Source organism: Leopardus geoffroyi, chromosome C1 (genome assembly GCF_018350155.1).
Source record: "Leopardus geoffroyi isolate Oge1 chromosome C1, O.geoffroyi_Oge1_pat1.0, whole genome shotgun sequence".
In the NCBI taxonomy this organism is placed as follows: Eukaryota; Metazoa; Chordata; class Mammalia; order Carnivora; family Felidae; genus Leopardus; species Leopardus geoffroyi.
The window spans coordinates 167,714,275-167,733,484 of NC_059328.1; the positions used below are offsets into that span (position 1 = coordinate 167,714,275).

The following is a 19,210-nucleotide window of genomic DNA, read 5'->3' on the forward strand; positions in this document are numbered from 1 at the left end:
TGATAAAATAGTCAATTTACAACTTCAAAGGACAGACAATAGTGTGAGCAAGTAGAAGTATTTATATTATTTCTTAGGGTTTTAACTTGTAGTTCCCAAACAGGGATAATAAAGAATCTCACTCAATAGTAATGTACCTGTTTCCAGTAATTAAAAACAAGAACAAAAAACTGGTTTGAAATAATAACCCTCTCTCCCCTGCCCCAACCAAGTCACAGGAGAATTACAACATCTCAAGAAATCTTTTACCTATATAAGGAACCTTGAAAAATCTTAAAAGAATCATAAAATAAGAAAATTTAAGATCAAAAGGTCAGGGTCCAAATTTACTTGTTAATGTTTTCCCTATATGAGGTGATGATACATAAGATGGTCTGAAATTACCTCAATGATGATTACTATGCATATATTTAAATTTCTAAATTTTTGATTTATGGCAAAATTTTGTAAATGACAGGCTCATATTACAACATAGAAAATTCTGATCTTTATGTTAAAATAATATATTTTATGTGCTATAGATTGACATCATCCTACTTGAAATGCATGTCACAATTGTACACTCAAATACCCAAAGCAGATTGGTTAACATGCAACCTTTGTTTAATTACTGACCAAGTAAAGTTTTGACTTATAACCTGTGACTTTCCTTCCTTTGGTTTGCATGTTCCATACATATTCAAAGAAACTCATGGTGATGAAAGTACTCAACAATAGACAAAATATGGCATAAAGCCATGAAAATACCGGGAAAAGGTAAGAACACTATTTGTAGAGCCTATAAAAAGAGAGACAGAGTGGTGATTCTCTTGTGTACTCCAGATAATCTCCAGCATTAACATCAGACAACTGGCAGTTCAAAAAACAATGCGGATGATGAACAAAGCATTACTTATAAACCGATGTAATGCGAATAAGGACAGATCCACTGACACCATCAGGTAGGAAATCTCCTGAGGTTTGAGTTTAGGATTGGATTAGTTGATGATATTTGTTAGAGAGGAGAAATGAATACCATCCCTGATCAGGAATATAAATCAACAAAGTACAAAATTAGCAATTAGAAGAACTTAAGTACATTAGAAAAGAGGGTGGATTACAGAATTACTGAATAGTAAAGTAGCCTATTTTTGCTAAGAGTTTTAGGGGCATGACAGGACAATGTATTCCCACTATACAGAACAAAAATTTGAAGAGGGGAATGTTCTGGAGTGACAGAACTATTTTATATCCTGACTGTAGTCGTGGTTACACGAGTTTACATGTGTTAAAATTTATAGAACTACATGCACCCCTAAAAAGTCAATTTTATGTGTGATAATTTAAAACATAAAAAAGAAAAATTGTTGAGTATTACAATTAACTACTAAATGTAAAATATCATTACTGGAAAATCTGGAGATTTCTTTCGTTCAAGGTCATGACTGATGTATTAAGTGTACTTAATGAGAAAAAAAAACCTTCCACAGGTAAAGAAAATCTCAAAAGTTCAGAAAATAGAACTGTAGTTCATTTTTTAGGTTATTCACAAATGCATACACTTAAGCCTCATTCATCCCCTTGTAAAACATGAAACTATACTTTTTTTTTTTTTTTCAACGTTTATTTATTTTTGGGACAGAGAGAGACAGAGCATGAACGGGGGAGGGGCAGAGAGAGAGGGAGACACAGAATCGGAAACAGGCTCCAGGCTCTGAGCCATCAGCCCAGAGCCCGACGCGGGGCTCGAACTCACGGACCGCGAGATCGTGACCTGGCTGAAGTCGGACGCTTAACCGACTGCGCCACCCAGGCGCCCCGAAACTATACTTTTTAAAAAATAAATGTTTATTCATTTTTGAGAAAGAGAGAGAGCATGAGTGGGGGAGGGGCGGGGGGGGCAGAGAATCCAAAGTGGGTTCTGCACTGACAGCACAGAGCCCAACGCAGGGCTCGAACTCATGAACCATGAGATCATGACCTGAGCTGAAGTCGGATGCTCAACCGACTGAGCCACCCAGGCGCCCTGAAACTATATTTTCTGATTGTTACTAGAGATGGCAAATCAGTTTGAACAGGCTTAAAAATAAAATAGCCTAACTATAATGGCAGGATGAAAAATAGTACACTGTTTTGCAAAGTTTAAAAATAAGAGCAATTTATTGATGTTATCTTTTTAGAGTCTGAAAAATACTGGCTCTGTGTGAACTACATGGGATAAAACTATATGAATTTTTCCCAAACACCAGTTTTCTGTATGCTGCTTTCATTATTCTTGCCATATTCATATATTATGCTATTATTATTTACTTATTTTTTCTTTAAATCACAATAAAATTGACTTTTTGACAACATAGCCATAATATTCATGAAATCATAGCTTTAATGTATTCTTTCTTACATTAAAAAAAGAAAATTAACATTAAAAATGAAAACTTTCATTATCTAAAATAAATGCATATATTCCTGTGGCTCCCATACCACCATATAGAAACAAAGACAAAAGACACATCTAAAATAACCTAGTCCCAAGTTTTTAGTAAACCAAGATACCTGCTGATAGCTCCAACATGACCCTTGAATACAAACATTCCTTTTAAAATTTTGAAATTGTTAGCTGCCAATATAACTTTTCAAATAGCTCCTAGTACAACTTTATTCTACTTAAATCTCACATCGGCAACACATCAGCCTGAAAATATCCCCTAGTGTTCCCAAGGCTGGGAGCAATCTATCCTAAAAGGTGAATTGTGGATGAGCACCCCAGATACAAAGGCAGGCAGGTTCCCAGCCATCTGTTCTCTGAAGAATAAACTAAGGAGGTTCCTTCAAGAAATGCTTACCAGAATTGACTTCTCTACTTTATATACATAATCCTACTCATCTTCATAAAATCAACTAAATGAACACACAGCCCTTTTATCCCATTACTTGCCACCTGTCCTTAACTCTTGCTGCCTTTTATCCTTTGCACAACTTACCACTAATCCTGTAAAAATTTTATCCCCTATGTTTCTCACTTGGAACAGATTTTCTCTATTTTCCATTTGATTCTCTATATTTTTTTACACAGATTTTGGGAAAAGATTCACTCCCCACCCTTTCCCCCCTTCCCTTCACTCCCTTTTCCCCCTCCCCCCTTCTCCCCTTGTCTCCTTTCTCCTTCCTCCCTCTTTCTCCCCTTCCCTCCTCCCCCGTCTAAATCTCTTTTGTCTTCCTCTGCTGTTTATCACAGAATTCTATGTTTGTTTGTTTGTTTGTTTTTTAATTTTTATTCATTATGAGAGAGAGTGTGTGAGCAGGGGAGGGGCAGAGAGAGAGGGAGAGAGAATCCCAAGCAGGTCCCGTGCTGAGCTCAACGTGGGGCTCCATCTCTCGAACTGTGAGATCATGACCTGAACGGAAATCAAGGGTTGACCACTTAACTGACTGAGCCACCCAGGCACCCCTCTATATTTCTTATTCAAATGTCATTTTGGGGAACACAATTCAGTTGAAAAAAAACTTTAAATTGTCTAAAAAAGATTGTTCACTTGCCAACTCAGCTGATACCTTGAAACAGATACTATCTTGCTGATTTTGAGTATCTGCCACTAGACACCAGAGCTACAAGTCCCGGAGTCATTTCAGTGGGATTCAGACATGGAATAACAGAGAGAAGGTTTTCCGATCTTTCCCTCTATTCTTAAAAGTATTAAGTGATAAAATCCTGAATTCTTTTCTTAGCATTTCTGTAACACTCTACAAGTTAGATGAAAATAATGACTATGATGTTAATTTATACTAACATATTTTTTTTCTTCCATGAATGCATGTCAGTTCTCTGTAATCACAATGAGATATGGATAACTAAATTAGTGGTAATTCTTTTATTCAATTCCCAGTTTTCAGGATGAATAAAACATCAGGGTGAATAAAACATTCTCATAAATCCTAAAATGTGATAGATGCAAGTGGTCAGTTTAGTATAGTCAAAAGTATATATACGTATCATAATGATCTCATATGTAAAATCCTCAGGAAAATTATTGGAGATATTACAGTTAAATGAGAGTATGAATTTTCTTTCAAACATCAATTGGCTTTCTCATAGACATTTGATTATTCAAAATAAACAAGTGTTTTCAAACATCTCTATTAAAATATTTATATTACTTTAAAATGAACAAATAGTTTGTTAAATATTCATATTAAGTTAGCTCATGTTCATTTATATTGCACAAGAAAGCTGTATATGGATTGAGAAAATTGTGATTCTTTGTACACTATGCTAAAGAAGGTTTTGTTTTTTTTTTTTTAAGGAAAAAAATTCCACATAGCTCTAGCTTCCAATATTCCTTACCTGGCAGAATTTATTGGTCCCAAATAAGCCTCTTCTTTTCTAAAAAAGTAAAAGTTAGAAGTAGTCATCTGGAATTTTGAGGCTAGCAAGCACATTTTCATGAAATTCTAAAAATTTATTTTCTTTGCTCATCTCTGATTAAAAAGCCTGAAATGCTTACTAACTAAAAAGCAGCAAGAGTTAACACTTGCCACTTTTCCTAATGAAAATCATGTAGAAACGAAAAGCTAAACCTATTAGTGCAATTAACTGGTAGGTAATAAAAATGAAAGATGGGGTTGTGGCTATTACCAGGAATTGAGGAGATAATTGGAGGCTATGTGTGGACAAATGAACTATTATATTACAGTACTTATAAATGAATTAATGAAGCTGGCCTTATCACACCATCTTTTATATTTTCAATATCAGAATAAGAGCAAACAGGTATCTTTGATGTATTTACCAGGATTATGGAACCATAAATCTCTATTAATTTTTAAAAAGTACTATTTTCATTGAGCATAGCACAAAGTAATACATGTCTTCAGAGTGTAGGCTATGACATAAAAATATGCAGCTGCAAATAAAACTTAGCCTCAGGGAAAAGAAACACAGCAGCACCTCACTAAAGGCAGGAGGAACACTATGGGTGGAGAGAGAATTGAATGGAGGGGCTACATCATCAAATGGCTTCGTTCTCAATGATATTTAGATTGTAGGTAATTTTGCTAGCGGGAACTTTTGGCAAAGAACAGAAAAATACAAACTTCCCTACTATATCTCAACAATTTTCAGAAGGCCTGAAATTTGATTTATATTCTTGGAAGAGTCTTAAAATGATTGCACTAGCCATCAAGTGGGTCTGGGTGTTAGAATAAACTGAGCACCACCCAATTAAAAAGCAAAACAGACTGCTCAAGGATTGTACAAGGTTTTCTGTTTTTTCTTTTTTCTTTTTATTTATTTATTTTTTACAAGGTTTTCTTCAGTGTGATTAAGTGGCCAGGTATCTGTACTATTCTCAAAGATGGAAAAATTTCATCTGAAACTTAGCCATCTATTTTAACCAATGTTCTGAAAGGCATTTGGTAAGCACTTATTGTACAATAGAACAGGCAATACTAGTTTTTCTATTAAATGGAAGTATAAACTGTTTTTTTTTTTTACTTTTAAAATGTATTTATTTTATTTATTTTAAAGATTTTATTTTTTAAAGTAATCTCCACACCCAACTACCCAATGTGGGGCTCAACCTGATGACCCTGAGATCAAGAGTCAGATGCTCCACTGACTGAGTCAGTCAGGCATCCCTGACTTTTAAAATAAAAAAATCAATCATCCAGGGGCACCTGGGTGGCTCCGTCACTTAAGCAACCGACTCTTGGTTTTGGCTCAGGTCATGATCTCATGGCTTGTGAGTTTGAGCCCAGCACTGGGTTCTATGTTGACAGCACAGAGCCTGCTTGGGGTTCTGTCTCCCTCTCTCGCTGCCCCTCCCCTGATTGTTCCTTATCTCTCTCTCGAAATAGATAAAAATAAACATAAAAAAATAAATAAAAATAAAAATCAGTCATCCAACAAGCATTTCTGCAGGCCTAATACGTCAGATATTGTTCCAGACTAGATAGGGTAGGATGAGTCCAACATAAGGACATATTTATAATCATAAAAATTAAAACATGAAAAAAAAACAAAAACAAAAACCCAACAGTATAAACTGGGACTGGAAAAAGAAGTGACTGTTAAGCAAAATAGTGAGGCATGAGAAGGTACATAAAAGTCTATTTTCTTTGCTCCACCCCTACTTTGGGTTTCTTTTCTCCCGTTTCTGATTTTCTCACATTTTAAGCATCCAGGATCCTCCCTTTAACAGTGATGTCAATGCGTTACCCTCCTAGCGGTGTTTTCCTTTCATTTCCTTTTTTAGCTGTGGAATAACAACAATAAACATCATAATAAGAGCAGCTTAGATTTATAGAGCTCTTACCACGCGCCAGGAATTACCCAAAGGGATTATTTTGTGCAGTCTCCACCATCGCACAAGGCAGATACGATTATCATTCTCCTTTACAAATGAGGAATCTGAGGCTTTGAGAGATTTAATAGCTTGTCACCCCTGAGTCCAAAGGTCTGAAGCCAGGATTCAAACTCAGGCAGGAGTCTCTCCCACGCTGCTCCCCGCTAATGGAACACGGAGCAGGGATGACAGGCAGCGTGGGTGGTGCTGCTGATGGGTGTGAGATTTGAAGGAAGGGTGAGTGTTTCTTCTGCAGCCTGGAAGGCGGTTGTCTACTCCAGCTACACAGAAGGCCTTCTTGATGCTTAAGTAAGTTTCCTGAAGAGGGAAGTCTGGGTTTTCCTGTTTCTGATCCATTTTTGTCACTCTTAGAATAAGCCCATTTCTTCTTCTGTAACTTCAGGTGAGTCATATGTAAAAATTGGGGGTGTCCTGTCCTCCTTCCCCATTGTAACCATTGGACTTGCACCCAGAAAAAAATACTTAGAGGGAACACTCAGAGATTACACACAGCAGGGGATGGTCATCATTTACACCTGCCCTTGATTTACTGCCCAGAGGACCTCAACTACTAAACCCTGTGATGTAGGACTTTCTGGAAGTTTGGCAAAGCATCATTTTTTTTAAGGGCAATATTATCAAATTACAATAGTACAGAAAGAATGACAGTTTTTCATCCCTTCCTTTTTAAAATTCAGATTTATGGAAAAGAATGTGACAATAGGGGCTCATTAAAATGTCAAATATAATGAAGTGACACATTTAAAAGTGATGGCTACATCACTGAAGAGCAATACTCCTCTGCAGTTCCTTCAAAAAAGGTTTTGCCTTTTATATTTGGATACTCTGACCACATGCCTTACTATTATTGTTTTACTTTTTTAAAATCCTTGAAAACTTAAATAGAAACAAAACGGACACAACAATCACAAAGACACATTTCTTCTCTCAAAGATCAAGAAATAGAAACAAGTGCATATCATTGGCAACATTCGCACAACCACCGCAGCTTTGTACTGTTTGGGATTTCAAATCAGAAAGCTCAGTAAAAGTAAACCACATGGAACATCGCACTGGAATTGCACGCTACCATGAGACCTGCATTTTTGCATCTGGAATGTGTAAGTGCAGAGACTTGCCATACTGACACTGCTTCTCCTACCCAGAGCACCCTGAGAGGGGTCCACGTGGATGCCGTCATTGTCACTGAAAGGAAGACAAATGGCGTGCCACTCTCTCCACAGACTGTTGATTCAACCAGGAGTGGTATGTCTGGAAAGGTGCTTCCCCCACATATCCCCAGCTTTTTGCTGAAACCACACATTGGCTGTGCCTTGCAAACCAAATCCATTGTGTCCCCACTACAATGGGATACCATTCCTCTACTGGAAAGTTTAAGCAGTCATTCAGAACTGATATAAAGTCTAAAGTAACACAACACACACCTAAGAAAATTATAGGCCACACTATATCTTAGTCTTAGTCTCAATAAAGCTATTCCTACTACGGCTATTACTACTTCTTTATCAAATATTGTAGACTGCTAAGTATTTTGAGGTACGTGATTGCGCAGAAATGAAATGGAATCCCAGGATCCCTTTCTAGGGTCTCCCTAATGGTGGCCAGTATTATTCTGTATAGAAAATATGAGTGGAGTTGGCCCAGAGATTTGAAGCAACCAATCAGAGTAGAGCACAGATTAGAATTTCATCCACCTCCCCTTTTTTGTTTAAATTAATTTAGAAAGCTTGACATCTTTCATTGAAATTCCATATTGTCAGACCCTCTTTGAAAAGCTCTGGGATTCATCAAGCAAGATTGTATATTTCAGTGACAGTAAGGATGACTGAGTAAGCAAAAGTACCCTGTGATCTATTTTGAAGATCTATTTGGAAAGAAAAATTAAACTGCATTTTCCAGGAGCATTTTGGAGAAATTCCAACTTAGTTTTATTTTTGGATGAATAAAAACAAATGTAGAATGCTAAGAGATTTGTGTTTCTGCCTTAATAAATTTCAAGATTTCTTCCTAAATAAAATTCAATATCACTCTGATAGTAAAAGGGGCAACATTTTTAGAGGTTAAGTGTTTCATATCAACCTAGACAGTCCTTGGGACTTTTTGCTCCTTTTCTAACACATCATACTTTTATAAATGCATGGTTTGCAATTTGCACAAACACTATCTTTTCTTGAAAACTCATTGATTTAACAAAGGTTGATTACTTGGCTATCATGCACTGTTTTAGAATTGGACAAACAATGAAGGCAAGGCTTCAAAAATACAATGTTGTAGGTGAACAGACCCATATATCTAAAGTGATAAATAAGGTATTATCAGAGTGTTTCAAGTACCTTAAAAAAATCAGATAGGGGAATGGGAAAAAAAAAAACCACAATATTATACCACAGATAACTCCTAAAAACATTTTGGTTGTCTTGATACAACTATGATTGATACTTTTACATATAAATCCATACCAAATATGTAAAAATAATGACATTACTCCATGATTTAGGGAAGTTGATACAGAATTCAGAATCATACACCTGGTAAAAGTAAGGGGCATGTTCTTCAGCTTTCAAAGTGGTCTGTAAGATTTCTGCAGAGGATGTCCTTTAACTACCAAGTATCAAAATAACAGCTGGTTGTCAGAGCCACTACGCTCATCATCATTTCCCAAGGGAAAGGAAAACTACAGTGATCTGCATTTTGGAAGCTCTCTAAAGATGAGGGCTAAGTGCTAGAGGCCTCTCACCTGGAAACCTTCCTAGTGGGTTTCTGTGCAGTGCAGTTGGCCTGGTACTTAGCGAATAGCAAAATGAGTATGTTACTTCTTGTGTTTTTTAGGTAAGTACATATTTGGTCCATGATCTAACAGTTATGAAGATATTACAAGAAAATGTTTTCTTGAGGAGCCCAGGTGGCTCGGTCGGTTGTGCAACTAACTCTTGATTTCGGTTCAGGTCATGATACCAGGGTCATGGGGTTGAGCCCTGAGTTCAGCTCCATGCTGAGAGTGGAGCCTGCTTAAGATTCATTTTCTCTCTCTCTCTCTCTCTCTCTCCCCCTCTCTCTCTCTCTCCCTCTGCCTCTTTCCCCCATTTGTGCACATGTGCTCCCTCTCTAAAATAATAAAAAATATTTTTCATTTTAACACTCTTAGAACTTTAAGGAGTTACTAAATGGTAAAAGCAAAAAGACTAAAAGCAAATGAATGGGTGATTTCACCACTTCCCTCTCTTTAGTGGAAAACCAGTTTAATACCTTTGACAGATAATTTTAAAATTATTCTGAGTAGAAGGAGCACATTTTAAGTTCTTTTTTAGACAGTAGTTATTTTGTTAGTGGGAGATGCTGCAAGCTTAGACCTGGGTGCCCTACGGAAGCCGCACGTCTAATTTTGACAGTACATCCTTGTATGAAACCAATGTGGTCAGTACAAATGTAAAATGTTCCATTTTCCTGGCGGCTCCACATGCCTGGTGATTTTCCATGCTGCCAGGGATTAAGGGTGATGCAGCAAAGCTGTAGTTATGCCGCTGAGTAATTTAAGAAGCCACATCAAAGAGCATTTCAAAAAGTTCAGTTTAACAAATAAGACTTTCAATTTATGTCTGCAATGGGTATGAGACTTAACTGAAGGTTCGCTCAGACCTCATTGCATGGACACACATATGCAACGTTTTGGGTGTTGATGTTCCTATTCAAACAATAGATAAGTAAACTAAAACATTCTATTGCACATTACCCATATTCAGGTTAAACAATGCATTTGGAAATGTCTAATTGGTTAATGTAATGCCCAGACCACCCTCAACTCCAATAGTAACTGCTCCTTTTCAATGCAGGGAAAAAGCATTAAGGTAATGAGCTGAATTACATCTCCTAAGAAAACCCAGCGCTTTTCTTTGTTTGTTTCCATTCTTAAATAAGCAAATGTTTCGATGTGACTGGAAACCATTAGCAGAGGTGTTTTTCCATCAGGATGTGAAGAAACTTCTTGAAAGTTTTTTGCATTATCTTTAAGAGTTGATGTTCCTGTAACTAAAATATTTTTTGGCCAGTAGGTGCATACAGATATGAAAGATCTGTAATGCCTGTCAAAGATAAAATAACAAAAAAATTCTTACGAAATTGTTAGATGCCCTTATGACAGAATGTAAGAAAATTTAGAAAATTTTTAAGAAAAATGAAAACTACCTGGAATCTTTTAGGAAATTAATAAGAATTTAGCTCTACTATGAATTTTAATAGCAAAGAAGAAAATGATAAATGTTATTAATATTTTTTTCTGTGAAAAAGTTACTACCTTCAAAGTATCTCTATTTCTCAATAGCAACTCAATAAATATTCATATTTCAAAAACAGCTTGGGGCACTTGGGTGGCTCATTCGGTAAAGCATCCAACTCTTTTTTTTTTAAGTTTATTTATTTTTGAGAGACAGTGAGCTTAAGTTGGGGAGGGGCAGTGAGAGAGGGGAACAGAGGATCTAAAGTGGGTTCCTTTGCTGACAGCAGTGAGTGCAATGCGGGGCTCAAACTCACGAACTGTGAAATCAAGACCCAAGCTGAAGTCGGATGCTCAACCAACTGAGCCTCCCAGGCGCCCAAGCATCTAACTCTTGATTTTGGCTCAGGTCATGATCTCACGTTTTGTGGGTTCAAGCCCCACACTGGGTTCTGCACTGAAAGTGTTGAGCCTGCTTGGGATTCTCTCTCTCCCTCTCACTCTGCCCCTCCCTAACCTCCTCTCTCTCTCTCAAAACAAATTAATTAAAAAAAAAAAAAGCCTAAGATATGCAAAGTTGATAATAAACTATGTTACCTGCCTCCCCCCCCCCCCCCCGCCCAACACTAACAAAGCTATAGTACATGATTCGGAGTGATGGGAACAGGAACTGGATTCACCAAGAGAATCTAAACTAAATCGATCAGTTGTTTCCTGTGTCATTTAGTGTTGTCTCTTCTCACGGCAAAATAAAAAAGGAAATAGAGGGGCACCTGGGTGGCTCAGTCAGTTAAGCTTTTGACTTCAGCTCAGGTCATGATCTTGTGGTTTGTGAGTTCGAGCCCCGCTTTGGCCTCTGTGCTGACAGCTCGGAGCCTGCTTCAGATTCTGTGTCTCTCTCTGCCCCTCCCCCACTCATGCTCTGTCTCTGTCTCTTTCTCTCTCCATCAAAAATAAATTAAAACATTTTAAAAATAAAAAAAAAGAAATAGAATATTTTGGGATTATGGACTGAAGAATAGCTTTTCTTTTTTTTTTTTTTTAATTTTTTTTTTCAACGTTTATTTATTTTTTGGGGGACAGAGAGAGACAGAGCATGAACGGGGGAGGGGCAGACAGAGAGGGAGACACAGAATCGGAAACAGGCTCCAGGCTCCGAGCCATCAGCCCAGAGCCCGACGCGGGGCTCGAACCCACGGACCGCGAGATCGTGACCTGGCTGAAGTCGGACGCTTGACCAACTGCGCCACCCAGGCGCCCCGAAGAATAGCTTTTCAATAGATGTGCAAAATACTCAAAAAGATAGAGATTCATTTGAAGACAGATCGTGAGAAGTGATTATTCTACAGTACGTTGGAAAAAGACATCCCATCCTGAAGTTTGGAAGGATAGGCTAATATATCTGAGATAGAAGATAGGCACTTTGTTTTTGACCTTTCCATTTGTTTTTAAAATAGTGACTTGAAAATATCCTCCAAAACTTTGTCTTCCAGATTAAACTGCTATAACATAAAATTGAGTGCCAAAAGTAAATCTGAGAAATATCTTTTCAAAAAATAAAATTCTTCGTACCTTAGGAGAAAAAAAAAATGCCATACAAGTAACTAAAGACTACTTGCTGATACTTACAAATGTAGCTTTAAAAGTTAGCAGTGTAAGTCTCCATGTATAAGTAAGTAAGAATATGTTTGCCCGTGTTCTGGTAAACAGGCTAAAAAAATGTTACAAAGGCTTTCTAAGAGACTAGGGAAGTGATGAGCTTTTTTGATTTAAAAATCAATACGCTTCCCGAGCAGCCAAATACATTAACTGACATCCTCTCAAAACCATTCTGTCAAAGCTAAGTTTGAAAAGCTGTTCAGTAACTAATCAGATATATCCCAATGCTGAGGCAAAACAGGTCCGTGACACAAATTAAAAAGGTAGAAGATGAAAAGAAAACCCCACTTGGCAGGAAGAAGTGCAAAATCAGAAACCCAGGCGTGTTGGGATGTATTCTTCATTCTGCAAAGCAAAGTGGAAATGGAATGTTTTTTCCCCAAATGCAGGACAACACGTTTCTAACCCTTGCGCCAGGAAGAAACCTGACAGTTGAAGACTGACAAGGCTCCATGCAAGGTAACAAGCTGCAGTGCTCCAATCCTGGGCATCTCGGGCTCTTACTCTCCCTGCCATACTCTCCTTACACAGTGGTAAAATGTCAGAGATCATCAACATTTTCAAATTGTTTTTTAATTTGTTTTAGTTTGAGCCCCAGAACACCCACCCTCCCAAAGCAGAATCCTAACTGGAAATTCAATACAATAAACACTGAAAACCGTGCTGGGTAAAACCGGTAGGCCAGGCCCCATACCCACCAGCCTGACTTTAGTCCAGCTTTCTCACGTGAAAATAAGAAAAGATTTGGAGAATTTTAGTGAGTTGCTTGAACCTCTTCAGCCAAGACCAGAACCCAGATCTCTTGCTACAATTGCCAGATTTGCAAATAAAATTATAAGGTGCTCAAAGTTGAGTTTCAGATAAACAACAAATCGTTTTTTGGGGGTGCCTGGGTGGCTCAGTCTATTGAGTCCAACTTTGGCTCAGCTCATCATCTCACAATTTGTGAGATCAAGTCCCACATCAAGCTCACTGCTGTCAGCACAGAGCCTGTGTCAGATCCTCTGCCCAGCTCTCTGCCTGCCCTTCCCTGCCTTTCAAAGGTAAATAAAACATTAAAAAAAACCAACAAATAATTTTTTTAAGCATATATGTATTGCCAAACATTGCATAGGATTTTCTTATACTAAAAATAATTTGTTGTTTAGCTGAAATTTTACTTCAACTGAGCATCCTATATTTTATCTGTTCTTGTTTCCTGATTCCCATCCAAGATTTCCATGATTACATCAAGGTGGATTCTACTGGTCCTCTTCCTTGCAAGCTTATCTTATAACACTTAACATTTTAGGGCTTTTATTAGGAAAGTGGCCCCGGAGTGGTTTTCTGGACAGGTGACATCAAAAATATTTTATGTCATATATTCATCTTGCTATTGCCTTTTTGTATGGATGTGTATACATATTAACTCTTCTCAGCAAAAAAAGGTTTGGGGTCCAACCCTGCATTTATACTATACAAAATATACCACACTTGTAAAGTAAAATAAAGAGCTTCCATATTGTGCCCTACTCTGTTCTCTGCGATGATAATTGCTTCATTGAATAATGCTCTGTTAATGGTACAGCTTGACATTTGACATTTATCCATTCGATTTATAATCATTTTTAGGTATTGCAAGGAAGCTACAGTTCAAACTAAAAGTAGTCTGAACTGAACTGTCTTCCTTTTCTTCTGAATTTGGAAGGAAATGTAGTCACTTCTAGGCAAAGCTATCTTATCCACTAGATTTGTTTCAAATATACACAAAGCCTTTTCTGCCTCTATATATTCTGAATAAAGCAACATATATAAGAGAAAAATGAATACAGAAAATGAAATCACCACGTAAAAATGTGTCTAGTTTGCTTATATTTTGGCCGTGGATATTGCATCAACATTTCCTAGTCAAGCCATGGATAAAAACCTACATGCACCACATAACAAGTTGTCGTGAAATACAGAATCCCTCAGTAACATTCATGAAAAGTTTTCACATTATGGAGCCAAAACCATTTGTGTTCATAATCTATCTACTCCTTATGAAGATTCTCAGAACTATTTTTAAATTATTTTGTTTTCCATTCTGAAAATCAGCCAATCAGGACGCTTGGCACATCAAAGCCTTCATAACACTCGCCTGAAATTTTTATTCACCCTTTTGTCTCCACCAGCCTTTAACATCTTTACTCAAATGGAACAAATACCTATACCTAACCACACAAGAAGTGGATATATCACTTGATTTAAAAGGGTTTGTATAATTATCCAGGAATCACCAAATTTCTGCTTCACAACAGAACAGTATCACAAGAACAATTGTTGGCAGTTATCAAACCACTGCAGTGCAACCGGCCTCCTGAAGCTCGGGGTTAAAAGCTGGCCTCTGGAAATCAATCATGCTCTCGGCAGAGAAGAATATTTCAGTGATATGAAAGCTGAAATGGAGACTATAATCTTTTGTGATTACCCTCGAGGCCGAAGCAAACGCAAAAAGGAAAGTCCATGAATTGCTGATAATTTCCTGTGATGACCGATTCCCAGGAAATTCAGATAGAACTCTTGCTCTGTAACAAAATGATGGTTCTCCCCAGAACTGCAGCCTCAAAGAACTCCACATCCAGATGTCACAATGCTTCTTCAGAAGCTATTCACCCATAAGAGGGGCCAGGCCTGTGAGGCAGCAGGTCTCCCTCTGAAGACAATGGAGTGTCTGATTGCACAAGGAGGGATGAGCTATGGGCTATAGGCTGTTTTTCTAGAATGTTATTTTATGAAGGAACAGATTGAAAATATATCTGTTTCGAGCCTTTTTTCTCCTCATACAAGTGTGAAGATTGATTTATTTCTCTGCTGTTCCTATTAGCTATTAGCTATGGTTATCTTGGCTTATAAAATTTTTAACTTTTTATTTGGGCTGATAGTTGTATTCTGAGAAAAAAAATGTTTTTCATACATATGTGCATATTCTTAATGTCTATATAATATTTTGGGATAGAATACAAAATCTTTTCTGAATAAGCATCAAACTTACAGTTAGATGCCACTGCTCAGAACACAGGTTAAATGGGTTCTTCTCATAGATTGGCAATTGAAATTCAGGAAAAAGGGGGGACACAGAGTCAATGGAGATCTCTAATTGTCAGAAGTCCAAATAATTTTTAGAATAAATTTCCATTATCAATAGATGAAGGATAATTTAATATGTTGGCTTCTATGACTGGGTTTAAAATCTTTTTTAAACTGTTACATTAACTACTAGTCGTTTAGTGAATAATGTGAGAATAAAGGTTCTATGTTTGGAAGTCAAGCGTATTTTAAAAATGTAATAGAAAACATTGTTACATCGTAGGAGTCAATGACAATGTGTCCTAAGTGCACAGCTCTCAGGTTCAAAATACCTTTATCCATAGCCTTTAAAGTCTAAATATCATTGAAAGTAAACAGGCAAACTGGAATGCAACCAAACCAGTATGGTTATTCCCCCCCTCCACTCTATACCTTCTCCCTAGCCCTGCTCCAAATTCGGCTATAGCCTCTCTTCATTGCTTTTAGGCAGTCAGGTGATTCTGATCTTTAAGTATGCCCTAGTACTATCTCATTCAGCTAATGTAAATTGAGTACTTCTTAGTACCAAGCACAACTCTTTTAAGCTGAGTGTAAATGTTTTAAACTCAAGAACCAGGTCTTAGCCATGTATATATCCTTAGCATCTACCTTAATTAGGATTGCTCTAATGCACAGAGCCAGCCCCAGTGATGAATATAGCTTGGTTTGTTTAAGGTAATTGGCTAGGAAGATGAGATCAAAGGGATAGAAATATTAATATTAATATTATTTATAAGAATAGAGCTTTGCCATTTTAAGAGTCCTTTCATAAGCATGATCTCATTTGATATTCATGGAATTTTAGATTGTTAAAAATAATATGATGATACAATGGGGTGCCCGCCTGGCTTAGTTCCTACAGCATGTGACTCTTGATCTCAGGGTTGTGAGTTTGAGCCCCACATTGGGTGTAGAGATTACTTTAAAATAAAATCTTAAAAAAGAATATGGTGATAGGTTGTATAGTTATGACTTTTTCACAGAGTCACACTAAATTTCAGAAATTTTCTAAATATTTAGTCATATCCTCAATTCTCCATAAACATACTAAACTTGAATTTTCATGATATGATATAGATTAGGAAGGTATTATCACCTCTGGTTTTAAAATGAGGAAACGTGGAGCTAAATGACTTTCTCCAGATCGAAGAGAATGAGTCCAGATATGAATGAGTGTTCTGGCTCTCAGTCCAATGCTCTTTCCCTGTGCAAAGAAGTAGCTCACTGTCCTTCACTCTGCCTCCTGCTTCCCCAGGTGGCATGAAGCAGCATCAAGACCAGGTAGAATAGCCAAAGATTTACTTTGGAACAAGGCAAACAATTACTTCTTTGAGATCAGAGAGAACATTCCAGGTGGCTTTGGGGAGGAGGTGAGATAGAACACATGAATGAGTGACTGACTAAATGAATGCCAACACCTCTTTAGAAGGTAAGTACTTCAAAATTGACAATTAAGTATACACTATGTAATAGTGGTGTTACTAATCATTTTAGCCTCTAATAGCTTCAGCTCATTTTTGGGAAACGAAGGTTTTTTTGGGTTTGATTATATTATTATGAAAATGAATCAATTTACATACTATGAATGTTTGATGTCTACATAAAAAAAAAGATAAATTAGACCCAGACACATATTTATAATTAATGGAGACTTAATGTACACCTCTAATTATTGTAAACCATAAACCTGTGAAAAAGATCAGATATGTGTCCTACTACAACACTCACATCATTACTTGGCTGTAGAAACTATTCACAGTAAGAAAAAAGTATGAGACTGACAAGACAAGTCTATCTTCTAAGTAGAATACACTTGCAGGGGTGCCTGGCTGGCTCAGTTGGTGGAGCATGTGATTCTTGATCTTGGGGTTGTGGATTCGAGCCCCATGTTGAGTGTAGAGATTAAAAATAAAATCTTAAAAAATAAAATAAATAGAATACACATCAAATGAGAGTTTTTTAAATCTGACTTTAGGAGCCACAAGGATTTTTTGGGTACTTAAATATGTCCCACATGAATAACTTGTTAGAAAGATACACATTTAAATTCAAAATATGTCAGGGTGGAGACCAGCTCTTGCTTGTCTAATATTTAGCTTTTTTCCCTTTTCAGTGGCAGAGCTATCTACTGGAAGAAATGTGAAGCCTGGATTATATTCTTCAATCTTCCATTTTGCAAAAAGGGGGCAACAATGACACATATAGCCTATTTTATATGTGAGCGTGTTAGAAGAATTAACCTAGAATGTCTTGAAAATATGTTAAAGCCCTCTGATACTAGAATTCCATGAAAATAAAGTGTTGTTCATATAATTTAAGTTTTTCCCAATCTTTTTTCAAGCATCAGAACATAAAAAGGAAGGTAAGAACATCTAAACTGACAGCTAAATCTGTGAAAAATATATTTTTCCAAGATTCCTACTTGGTTCCGCAAAGATGTTGAAACTTCACAGATTGCTAAATAGCACTCCAATTCATCTTTAGCACCCTCAATGACAGTTCTAAAAGTAAAGGGATTGGAATATTCCAAAACATGTTTTTCCTTCCCCCAAAGAGTTTTAAGACCTAATTCTGAATACAAGAATCTAGATGGAAGGCGGTGGGGGGGGGGGGGAGGAGGAAAAAGGAAAAGAAAAAGAAAAAGCCCAGTCTGTTAGCTACTGGATGGATTCCCAAATTTTTGATAAAAGTTTTCCAGAAAACACCACCATCAATTAATGTTTATAGAGCAACCAATTTGGAAATAACATTTTGGGCTGAAGGGAATGTTTGGTACAATAATATTTTGCTACTTTTTTATATTTATTAAGCTCCGCTACTTTATCATTGGCACTTAAAGACTTGGTCACTGAGAGAAGCTAAGAAAAAGGTTGTTGTTGGTTTCTTCTCCTTTTAATTAATTGGAGATTTGTTAAGAATAAGATAAATTATTTTAAGAAGATGGCCTGACATAGACACTTTTTCCAAGTTGACTCTACTCTTGAAAAATGCTGTGCTGGGACAGCGCCAAGACTGAAGACCTGTCTTGCCAGAAAATCTGATGTGCCCTCCAAGTACACATAATCCTTGAAACCCTAGCACTGAAGATGAGGTCCCAGAGCCATGTGAGGTTGAGACTGGGATAATGAAAGGGACATGTGAGAGGACATAGCGTGGTGGGACTATAGATGCCTCTTTCCACAGGTTTCTGAAACCTTGTGTTCCCTTACTGCATAAGAGCCCATCAAGGTCTTAATCTAATGTTTCTTGGCAGCTTAATCAACTGAATTGACTATTGACTATCAACAATATCCTCTATTATGTTATGGTGAATTTTACAAGAGGAAGAAGTAATGTCTATCAGACAGTGAGCAGCGTCTGTCTTATTCACTGTAACTCTTTCTTAGCACAATGACTGGCATGCATAGACATTTAGTGAGTGGTTGTGAATGAATGCCTTTTCCTAGACGCCACAGACGAATAATTTATTTAGGGAGAGAGAAGACATATGACCATACATTATATAAACATACATGTATACATACCATATAAATAATATCTACATATTCTAAAGAGGTTTCAACAGTGAGTAAAGGGAGCTTTGAACACAAAGTCTTTAGTAGGTAAATCTTGACACTTTTGAATAGGGCAAAGGACATGACTTAAATTTTTAAAAGATATGTTTGTAGTTTGAAGAGGGAGACAATAGTATAGATAGATGGTCACGATGCAGTTTTTTTCCTCCCAGGTCATGTTTACATAATTTTTCTCTGTCATATTGAATAGAGTTGTAAAAATTTCCAGGCAGGAATTTATACTTAAATATTTGTACAAAATATTTGTTAGTTTTATATGACACTTCAAAGATTTCCTATAAACATTTTTTTTCAAATGATCTAGGGTGTTGCTATTCACTTTTCTAAGTGCAGCAACA

General features: G+C 36.9%; 1 protein-coding gene and 1 long non-coding RNA gene across 11 annotated transcripts in view; one reads left to right on the plus strand and one right to left on the minus strand.

The window, feature by feature from the left end:
- The window catches only part of ZNF385B (zinc finger protein 385B), a 407,917-nt gene that overhangs the window by 62,260 nt on the left and 326,447 nt on the right, over positions 1-19,210 (minus strand). For 6 of the 9 annotated variants that reach the window (XM_045480382.1, XM_045480385.1, XM_045480389.1 and 3 more), the window contains one exon: positions 4,322-4,360. The exons of the other annotated variants lie outside the window; for them this stretch is intronic. In XM_045480382.1, coding sequence (XP_045336338.1) covers positions 4,322-4,360 — 39 coding nt within the window. The remainder of the gene's footprint in view (positions 1-4,321; positions 4,361-19,210) is intronic. 9 annotated transcript variants of the gene reach the window in all.
- Positions 87-17,610, plus strand: LOC123599155. Of its 2 annotated transcripts, XR_006713007.1 has the most exons (4): positions 87-756; positions 823-941; positions 12,600-12,669; positions 17,411-17,610. It is a non-coding gene; the product is annotated as an uncharacterized LOC123599155 (long non-coding RNA). The 2 variants fall into 2 exon arrangements; XR_006713006.1 differs by lacking the exon at positions 12,600-12,669 and having other exon boundaries at positions 195-756.